General features: G+C 37.6%; 1 protein-coding gene across 2 annotated transcripts in view; it reads right to left on the bottom strand.

Annotated features, from left to right (window-relative positions):
* Positions 1-11139, bottom strand: part of MYZAP (myocardial zonula adherens protein) — an 83274-nt gene that overhangs the window by 21948 nt on the left and 50187 nt on the right. For both annotated transcript variants that reach the window (XM_079125925.1, XM_079125924.1), the window contains one exon: positions 3-86. In XM_079125925.1, the coding sequence (XP_078982051.1) occupies positions 3-86 (84 nt within the window). The remainder of the gene's footprint in view (positions 1-2; positions 87-11139) is intronic.

The raw sequence follows: 11139 nt of genomic DNA, 5'->3' as shown, positions 1-11139 counted from the left end.
ACCTCTCCTTCTAAGAAGGAAATCTTTTCTAAAAGCTGCAATATCAAGAGTTGTTTCTGTTGCACTTTTTTCTTTAACGATTCAATCTAGAAAGAAACAAATGAAAAACTGTCAACCAAAAGTGTAGAACCGTATGAGTATGAGTTAAGCTACTGGGAGAGACGGATGACTTTGGTTGTCATTTGAACAGAACCAGCACATGGATTTCTTTGTTTCCTGGAACAGCACTGATCTGAAATGCTCCACACAGGGCAGTTCTGTGGCCAGGGAACTTGGATTTTCAGTCGTGATTTCAGAGTCACATCTCATTAGGACCATTTAGTGCAACATCTCCACATTGATTCTGCTATATAATCCTTAATAACAACCCAGAGACAATCCAGAGAATATGCTTTGGGAAATGCAGATATAGCTCAACAAAGAAATAATCATTCAGCTTGAATTTATGAGGCAGTGGCCCACATTTCAAATATTCAGTTTTGTTATTCCTGTTAGCACTCTCACATCTGTTCAACGAGTGTCAAAAAGTTTGACGTGTTAATGAAATTTCAAGGGTTGAGGATTCCCAAGGTTAGTAAGCAGGACTGGCTTCCTAAACCAGACTGTGCTGGGCTGATACTTTTGTTTTTAAAGCATACTCTAACTTGGACTACTCTTTGCTTTTTTTTTTTTTTTTTTTTTTCCATATATCATATATTCCTAGACGAACCAGAGAGTCCCCAAAAGCGAGAACTGGGGCACTTTATATCAGATTGTGTCTTGAACAATAGTGAAAATGGTATGTTCATTAAACAGCACACTAACTTTCTAACCATCTTGTGTATTAAAGTTGAGCATTCACAAAATCATTTTCTAAAATTCCTCTCAGTGCAAAATGTCACAATTCTTCCAGGCATGGTGGCGCATGCTTGTAATCCCAGCAGCTGGGGAGATTGAGGTAGAAGGATCATGAGTTTAAAGCCAGCCTTGGAAATTTAGTGAGGCCCTAATAACTTAGTGACACCCTGTTCCAAAATAAAGTATAAAAAGAGCTGGGGTTGAGCACCCCTGGGTTCAATCCCTGGTACCACCCCCCAAAAAAGTCATAATTCATATGGAAGGGAAACTAGCAAAATCTAGAAAAAATATGTATGCATTTAACCTTTGACCCAGCAATCCCATTTCTAGGACTAGATTTCAAAGATACAGTGGCTAAAATACAGAATGACTTGGACCTAGGACTTTTTTCAATAAAACACAAGCAAAACTCCACCAATGAGTGATTGGTTGAATAAACCATGGTATCCTAAAAACAGAGGTCTGTGTAACCTTCCAAAACACAAAAACCTCTAGAACACTGATATGAGTGCATAAAGCATGTATAGTATGCTAAATTTTGTATAAAACAAATGGGGACAAATAAATGCATGTACATATTTATATAATACACACTACAAAGATAAAGCCCTAATTATTTTTTATAGGTTTGTTTTGTTTTGTTTTTTGGTACCAGGGATTGAACCCAGGGGTGCTTAATCAATGAACTACATCCCCAGCCCTTTCTATCATTTCTTTAAATTTTGAGATAGGGTCCTGCTAAGTTGCCTAGTGCCTTGATAAGTTGATGAGTCTGGCTTTGAACTTGCGATCCTGCATTAGCTTCCCAAGCATCGGGGATTAAAGGCATGTGCCACCACACCCAGCTAAAACTCTAATTATTTTAGAAATAATTATTAAGAAATAATTTACCAATAGAGAGAGGGAGGAACTTAGGCAGAGACAGAATGGATTGAAGACTTTTGGGATACCTTGTTACTTTTTGGATAACTTTGAAAGCATACTTTTTAGATTCAAAAAATAAAATTTAAACAAAAAGAAAAAAGTAACCCTAAAACTTGATGACTAACTAGCATGAAGCAACTTAATATTATATTGGTGAAAAGTATTCAAGTGTTGTTAGCACAAGTAATTTAATATTTTAGAGAAATACATTTTAAGTATAAATACAGTTGCAAAGAAATTACACCTTCATTAGGAAAATTTTGAGTAGAAATACTGGCATTGTTATTTTGAAACTTTTATGTGTAGTAGTATATCTGGGAATAAGATTTTTAGTATAAGAAAAAAGTATGAAACTAAAGAAGCAAAAAATATTTTGTTAAATTTGAAATGACAATGTCAGTATGAACCCACTCTTATTGTCTTTCATAAAAGATGTATTATGACTCTGAGAAAACTTAAAAATAATAACAATATAACATATTCATACTGTAGTCTCCATTTACTATTCTCCACTAAAAACAAACAAATAAAAAACCCATAGAATTTCTTAGAGAAATGACCCATTCCAGGGGAAAAAAAAAAAACAAAATTAGATGAATCTGAGATACCTTATTATACCTGAAAACAAGATCATGACACTTCCTTCAGTGGGCCAAGGATAGGACAAGTTGAACATCAAAAAGAATGATGAAGTCAGGTGCGGTGGCATATGCCTGTAATCCCAGCAGCTCAGGAGGCTGAGGTGGGAGGATTGAGAATTCAAAGCCAGCCTCAGCAACTTAGTAAGGCTCTAAGCAACTCCTAAGCAAGACCCTATCTCTAAACAAATTTTTAAAGGTTGGGGGCGGGGGGGGCTGGGGATGTGGCTCAGTGGTTAAGCTTTCCTGGGTTCAATCCCCAGTACCAAAAAAAAAAAAAAAAAAAGAATGAATAATATTGAGTCAATACTTTGTAAGTCAAAGTAATGAATAAATATTTACTAAGAATACTTCATAAGTCTTTAAGGAAAAAAAAAAACAGCAATCACAGTTTCTTGGATTCCACTGGAAGTGACAAAGGCACCAACTCCATATTTGAAAATGTGGTGATATAAATGGGAAAAATTAAGCATTTGCCTTACCTTTTTTATATAAACTGCTTTTTAAGACTGTAACAAGCCTTAGTTTATGAGGAAAACATTTTCACTTTTCTGAAGAATTCTACTTAATCAATATGGAAGGAATAACAGAATAAGAAAATCACAATTTTGTAATCTCTGTGAAAGACCTAAGACAAGCAACCATCAGCAGAGAATGAAAGAGAGCGGGTGAAAGCTGAGGAGGAACTGTACTGTTGAGTTTTGGACCATCACCACCTGCATCCATTATCAGCCTTCATATCACCCAAAGTAGGACAACTGGCCAGTTCATGTCTCAAAAGTGATACAAAATGAAGTATACTGTACCCCAGGATTCTTGCCTTCATCTCAAATAAAAGTTAAAATTTAATACAATCAAGCTTCCAGAGCTATTAAGGAAACAAAACGTCAAATACAGAATGTGGAAATGTATAGGCCCACTGGCTCAGTTCCTGCAATAAGCAGCCAGCTGGGATAAGGTCAGAAGGTGAGGTCAGACAGGGGCAGCATGCTCCAGACTAGGAGACCTTAGAAATGTAACAACTAAAATGTGAAGGTAATGTGTGCTGATTGGGATAAAGCATCAGTAAAAAGACACTTTGGAAAATTTTATTACAGATGGGCATTAAGTGATGCAAGGAATTATCACTAATTTTGTTAGGTGTGACAATGGCCTTATGATTACATAAGGAAAACTTCACTTGTTTTAGAGATGCATGGTGAAGTATATAGGAAACATATGCAGAATGTCTGGGATTTACCTTTTTTTTTTTCTTCAAATTTTTTTTTTTTTTAGTTGTTGATGGATCTTTATTTATTTATTTTTATGTGGTGTGGAGGATTGAACGCAGTGCCTCACACAGGCTAAGCAAGTGCTCTATCACTGAGCCACAACCCCAGCCCTTGCTTTTGAAATATGATACAAAGTGAAGAAAAGAGGTGAATAAAGCAAATATGGTCAAATCTTGTTATTTGTTGAACCTGGGTAATGAGTCTGGTGGGCTTCATTGATTTTTCTTTCTGTTCTAAGTGCATTTGGCATTTTTATAATTATAATTCCACATAGTATCAAAAAATATAATCCTATGATAAGAAAAGCAAACTATACAAAATAGAATGTAAGAAATACACTTAAAAAAAAAAAAAAAAAAGTCCAGGACTGGGGTTGTAGCTCAGTGGTACAGTGTTTGCCTAGCATGTGTGAGGCACTGGGTTTGATCCTCAGCACCACATATAAATAAATAAATAAATAAATAAAAGTATTGTGTCCATCTACAACTAAAAGAAAAAATTTTAAAGTTCAGTGTTGATATTAATGAAAGAAATTAGCAATTAAAAACTGTAACAAGTTACCCTTTAATACCTCTTAAATTTGCTCAAAACTAGTGACTAAAGAGGCCAGTGTTGGCAGGACTGGGAGGGACAGCCACTCTCATGTGTTGCAGGTGGCACTGTAAATTAGAATGACCCTTTAGGCAATTTAGCAATAAATATTAAGAGCCATAAAGCTGTTCAGACCCTTTGACCCACTAATCCCACTCCTGGGAATTTATCCTAGGGATATAATTCAAATATAGGGAAAAAGCTGTATATATAGAGATGTTCTTGCTCCCATTATTTATAATAGAGAGAAAATGGAAATAACCTTAATGTCTAGCACTAAAGGAATGGGCAGTAAATTATGGAATATCAATTTGATGGAGTATATTACACAGATGCTAAAAACAAATACATTGCAAAACGGAAGAGTGTTTACAAAAAGCCTCAAGGGACAGGAAAAAGTTTACAATAGTGAAAGTAAAAGCTGGAAGAGAAGTTAGATAAATGACATAGTTCTGGGGTTGATGTAGGATTATGAACCAAAATAAAAGAGTCTGTGTAAATTTTCTTCAATTTTCATAGAAATAATTTTCAAAAAATTAACCTCCTTGTTTTCCTTTTTCATTCTTTCCTACAGTATTAAGATTTTTTTAAATTGCCTTTTGAAATTTAAATGACATTAATAATGGGCACTAAAATTCACTAAAACTCTCCAAGGTGGTGAAGGGTGATATTTAACCCAATAACATAAAAAGTGGTTTCAAATACACTAATTTGCTGTCTCTTGAAGGACTCAGAGTGGTATGTGAGTCAAGAAAAGCAACAGATGTGGTTTAGAAACACAGAAGTGAGCAGCTTATAGGAAGATGCCAAGAGGATTCTGTGGATTTTAGTTTAAAAACTAATCAGTTCTCCATATCTGTGAGTCCTGTGTCTCAAATTCAAACCGACAGCATATTGAAACTATTTTTTTAAAAAACTCTATCTGTATTGAAATGTACAGACTTTATTTTCTTATCCTTAATCCCTAAATAATACAGTATAACAATCACTCAGACAGCATTGATATTTCATTAGGTGTTACAAGTAATCTAGAGATGATTTGAAGTCCATGGGAGAATGTGTGTTAGTGTACACTAACACTTTGCCATTTGATATAAGGGACTTGAGCACCCTTAGATTTTGGTCTCCAGAGGGTGTCCTAGGACCAGTACCCCATAATTACTGGGGGACAGCTATAAATAAATAAAAGGCAAAGAGATCATCAGGAAAGAGTGCTATCAGAAAAGGTTCTGGGAGCTCTTCTGAGAAAACAGGGTTAATGCTACACTAATAAGGCACCTGGTTTGGGGAGAAGGAAGGAGCTATGAGAAGGATTGAGGGTATAGAATCTTCTGAAAATAGAACTCCAGATTTTCAGCAAATGATATTTCATGAAGCAACTGTGCTATTGTGCTAAGTGAGGGCTGTTGATGCATGTTTACTTACATTCTTAAGCATATCTTACAGCAGCATCTTGTCCAGTATATTCTATGACCAGGGTTGACTAGTTCAGATTAAAGGGAAAAAAAGGATGCTTGGGGTGGTCATGCCCCACATGCCTAGAAAGGGTGCCTACTTTGTACCCCCACTTGGACTGTCCCACAGCTGCTCTGGAGCACATCCCATGCCTTTTCCCAAGTGAGGCCCCCATTCCCTAAAATAGCACACTCATGTGCTTCTGGGTTTGATAGTGTGGTGGTAATGTCTGATTTCAAAGTCTGTGCTTCTTTTTTCAGAATCTCTAAATCACATGTTGGTATGGGAAATGGTATTATTTCTAACCACTTCTAAAAGTCTTAAAATATTGTCTCTTGTTGCATCTTGCACACAAGAAGACTTCAATAGTTAGCTACTATTATATGGTTACTGGTATTTCTCCCTCACTAGACTTTCTGAAAGTAAAGATCTTAATTTTTTTATATGCTCAGATAACAAATGAATGAATCAATGAACCCATTTGTCCACCCTCAAACAATCCAACTTCAGGGACAAAATAGTCTGGAATCAATTCAGTTGAACCAAGATGGCCTTGATAACCACATGTTCCCAAAGCACCCCCAAAATCAGAGACCACTCTAAAGTCCAGGGTCCCATGCAATCAGTATGCAAATGAAATTCATTAGGCATATCTGCTCTCACTCCTTGATTCATTTTAGTTTACAATTTGACCTTCAGATTTACCGACCCCTCATGAAGCTGCATTTAGGGTTAGTTGTCACCAGGTGGTGGCAAAGGGCCCAGGTAAGCAGGCTCAAGTCAGTATTAAAACTGAGAAGTAAGAAGCATGTATCTACAGACTTTGCCTAATCTATTTATAGAAGGACACAATCTTGTTCCAATGACTAAACCTAAATATCAGAAATGATTGTATTGGACTCCCTTAATAGAACAAGGGGGAAAACACATCTTGATGGAAACTTTTAATGATGTTATCAGAATTTCTTCTACTCTTCATCTTGATTATCATGTTTCTTTGTAGCTCAAATTGAATATGACTTGCAACCCCATGCACCTAGGCAGGATGTTGAGTCTCTAAGACTTCAGCCTAGTTTGATATTTGAAAAGAAAAGGGGAAGTAAAGTTCTAGCTTCTTAAAACTGATGGAGGCTTTTCTCATTTTAACCACAATGGAGTTATCTGCATACGTGGTTTGAGCTAAGTGATTGCCCTTAAGCACTGCCGCACACTTAGGGGGAACTGACAAACCACCCAGGCCTTGGCCCCAGAGAAGCTGAATTCTTGGGCTCTTACTCAAAGGCCCTCCTAAGCTTCTAATGTTCCCAATCCCTAGCATGACACATGAGGCCCCTCTGCTGGGGTCCCACTCTTGTCCCAGTATCATTTCATGCCCTACTCATCCCTTGATGAACCCGACATTGAAGCTGCTCCATACAGTCAACGCTTGTTTAACATACTACAGTCCTGCCTGCAGGCCTTTGCACAAAGCTGGTGCCTCAATCCGGAATGCCTCCCACCCTCCATTGCTTGTCCACTTGGATAACTCCTGTTGTCACGATCAACTCACAATCACCTCTCAGGCCAGCACATCCCAAGTCCATCTCCCTCCTCTGTGATGCTTCAGCCCTCTGAACAAACCCCTTAGGATACATCAGTGTTATTGCCGTCCTTTGTTTACATTTCTGCCTTGTGAAGACCCCAAACCCACCCCGAACAAATGTGTAGTGATTCAATTATCTTATACAGAAGATCACTTCTTGGAGATGAAACTGCCCTTATAAACCCACATTTTTAATAAACTGCTTCAGAAAGAGAGACTGCTATAGTAAAAGAATTTCTCCCAATCTGTTTCCAAAAAGAGCTTCTGTCAACCAGACCAAAATGAAATTGTAGACAAATTACAAAGTTTCTGTTTTAAATTTGGCTCAACCCTGGAAGTTGTAAGATTTCCCAGCTTCCTGGAAGTTTGTTTTCCCCATTAGCAGCAGGTAGGACATGGGCCACTTCATGTTAGATGCTGGAAACTGATAAAGTTATGTAGTTAAAATTATGTGACTAGTACCCAACTGTGTGAGACTCAGAAAACATAATTCAATGTTGAACTCAGGGACTATAAGGAGAAATTAATGAAAAAAAAAAATACAGTAACAAATAAGCATGAAATATTAGACAGCAATTGGTTGTCAAGAAATTGTGCTTTGGGTGTTTTCTAGCAACATATCATACATGGGAAATGCCTTATGTAAAATAGGAAACCGGCTGAAACAGCACATGGGAAGGGCACACCAGCTTTGTTACAAACCAGGAGTGCAGTGTTGTGCAATAAATTCTACTCCCTCCCTCAGTGATACTAGAAGGCACATTAAAATGGATAGTCTCAAGTTTCACATTGAGAGACACTAATCAGCCATGATAATGACACCCTAGTGTTACACCCCAGTTTGGGTCAGATGAGAGGCTGAACAAAATTGGGGAATTGTTAAAATTATTAGGGCTCTAGGACCAGGGATGCCTACCAAGCAAACCAGAACTCAACCAGAATGCATGGTCACAGCTCAGGAAAATAAAGCTCAAGCTTAACCAATCAGAAACTAACAACTAACGTCAAACTAGGAACTCTACCAATCAGAAGCCACCATTCAACCTGTATCTAGGAACCTCGCCAATCAGAAAGTGCCAACTAACTTCCAAGTAGGGGCTTTCTACTTTAACCAATCAAACGTTTTCCTCACGCCCCCTGGTAGAAGCCCAGAGACACTTTCCACCTGGTGATGCCTGGTTAATGCTCTGTTGCTTGCTCAAATAAACTCTTTAAAACTAAAACAAAACAAGACAAATATGAGAGTCACATTTAATCCAACTGTTTAAAATCTTGTAAGGGAAAGAGAACTAGATTTTTAAAATCCAGACTGTTTATATTATTTTTCTTTGAAGTTTATTATGTGTTCATTTTAATTTTAGGATAACCAGTTAAGGCCCACAGTCACATTTATTCAAGATCTGTGGGAAGGAACTTTGTGCATATGTGTGCACACATCACAAAACTTGGCCGCACATTAATGAATAAAGTGACCCAATTTCTGTCACCAACACCTCTACTTTGTTACTCCTTCCTATGGAACCTTATTTACAAAAACTTCCTACTTTGAACTGCATTTATGAAGAAATAATTCATTTTTGCATTGGAATATTTATTAAGGATGTGTTACTGCCAATTAACGTTACTAAACAAAATGAGATCATCTGGATTGTGAATTCTAGGTCAAAATGAAGCAATATAATGCTTTATTTTTAGTTCCTAAAGGCTTTTCTGGGGAAAGTTATGTTGCTGTGTTATTAGAAATTTTAAAAATTTCACAAGGAAATAGTTCCAAATTCCCATTATTGTTTTCAAAACCCCTATAGATCCAGTGAATCAATGAGCTGACTAGACAGGAATGGAATAGGACAGGCAAGAACATTCTAGAGCTCATGCAGACTTCCGCTAGATTCTCTCTTGGCTTCCTCTTGTCCTGACAGGGTCTTGTTTTAACCGGGTCTCTTGATTGTTCTGTGATCTGCAGACAGTTGTCTCCATTTCCCTCAACAAAACAGGAATTATGTTTGATACCCATATATTGCATTGCAGAGAAATCGATATTTTATACTTTTTTCTCTGAAAATTATTTTATTTTTTGCTACAGCTTCCCTTAATTCTAGTTTGAAAGTCTTTAATGTTGTAATTTCATAGCAATTGTATTTTTAAAGTACATTCTCCTTGATAAAAGTCATCACAAAATGCAAGGATAAAAATAATGAAGCTTAGGCTCTTTTATTAAAAAAATAATACATAGAGAAATATGACAAGATCAGAATCTGCCCTGCCTTAATGCAGCATGAAAGAACAGTTTAATAAGGAGAAGGAAAATGGAACATTATCTCATTTATGGGGAGGGAGTGAAGGGAATGAATTAAGGCCACAACAAAATTCAACTGAAGAATTGCTAAATGAAGCTCTGAGTGGGCAAAATGAAAAATCAATGAAGGAACGGAGGGGAAAAGGTACATTTTTCATCTTCATGATGCTTGATTGGGTTTGTGGAAATTCATTTTCAATTAATGTGTCTTGTGGCATTCAGCCAGGCTACATATGAACAAGGCACATATTTTAATCAATTTTTTTCTATTAAGGTTGAAGTAATATATAATAATAGAACTATGCTATTCAAAAGAATCCATTGAAGTGGTCTTCTGAGGTAAAATAATCTAATTTGGTATGATTTCTAACTTTTATTAAAGATAACCTAACTTCTCTTTAAGGAGAGGAACTGTAGCACTCTGATTCTCCAGGGTGCCTAAGAATGACTTGGCTATAAAAATGTCAAGTAAGGATGGATAAACTCCTTCCCAATCTGAGTGCTTTCACTGAGAAGGTAGGAAGGATGTGCACTGGGTACCTGGCTTTTGCAGGGTTAGCCCTCGATGCTGAGAAACAACCCTAGATGGCTACCCCACTCCATGAGGTTCCAAGACATTCATCATTCATTCATCCCTTCAACAAGCACCTAGATATTGGTGGGGCTGAGACCTCAACCCAAGTGAGTCTCTCCAATGGGGAGGCCCAGGCTCTTTTACTCACACCATCCTGCCGGTCAGAGGTTTGTCTGCTTCCATCCTTCCTGGGACAACAACCTAGCACTGCAGTACTGCCCTAGAAGTAAGGGGAGGATGGGAAGAAGGCTGGCATGGGCTCTTTAACAAAGGACCTGCCGGGGTCTCATCCTTCAGGTTGTTGGTTTCCCTGTGACTTTAGAGGAGGCAGATGTAATGGAGAACTGGGGAAGCAGCTGATTTGTCCCTATGCTTTCCCTGATGAATGCAGTTTCAGAGACAAAACACCAGATGCTTAACAGCAATATCCAGGGAGAAAACTGTCTCAAAATAATGTAATGAATAGAAATCTATATATATTCACACCTGGTGCTAAAAAAAAAAAAAAAAAAAAAATAGTATTTTCAATAATGTTCATGAATAAAGTTCAAGTGCCCTGGAACATGAGCCCTTCCCAGCACTGGCCCTGCTCTCCCTTCCCAGCTGCCCTTCCTGCCCTCTCCCCTCCTATTTGCCCAGCACCCACTGCCAGAGACCTCAATCTGGGACTCAGATGTGATCAGGCACTAGGGAGCCACTGAGAAATTATGAGCAGAGTAATAAAAATTTTTCTTGGCATGGTGTTGATTACCTACCACGACTGGTCTCAACCTACATTTCCAACCTCTTCATTTATCAATCCCTCCCATAATCCAGTCAAACTAGATCAATGTTCCCTGGACTCACCCTATGCTTTCTGGTCTCCATGTTTTTGTTTTTATTTATTCTATTTCTTGTCTAGCATAACCCTTCCCACTCATTCAATTCCTGCCTAGAAAAATCCAAACCATCCTGCAAGACCCAGGCCAACA

The sequence above is a fragment of the Sciurus vulgaris genome (genome assembly GCF_902686455.1).
Source record: "Sciurus vulgaris genome assembly, chromosome: 2".
NCBI lineage: Eukaryota > Metazoa > Chordata > Mammalia > Rodentia > Sciuridae > Sciurus > Sciurus vulgaris.
The sequence above is the reverse complement of the archived record's forward strand: the minus strand, read 5'-3'. Positions and strand labels throughout refer to the sequence as shown.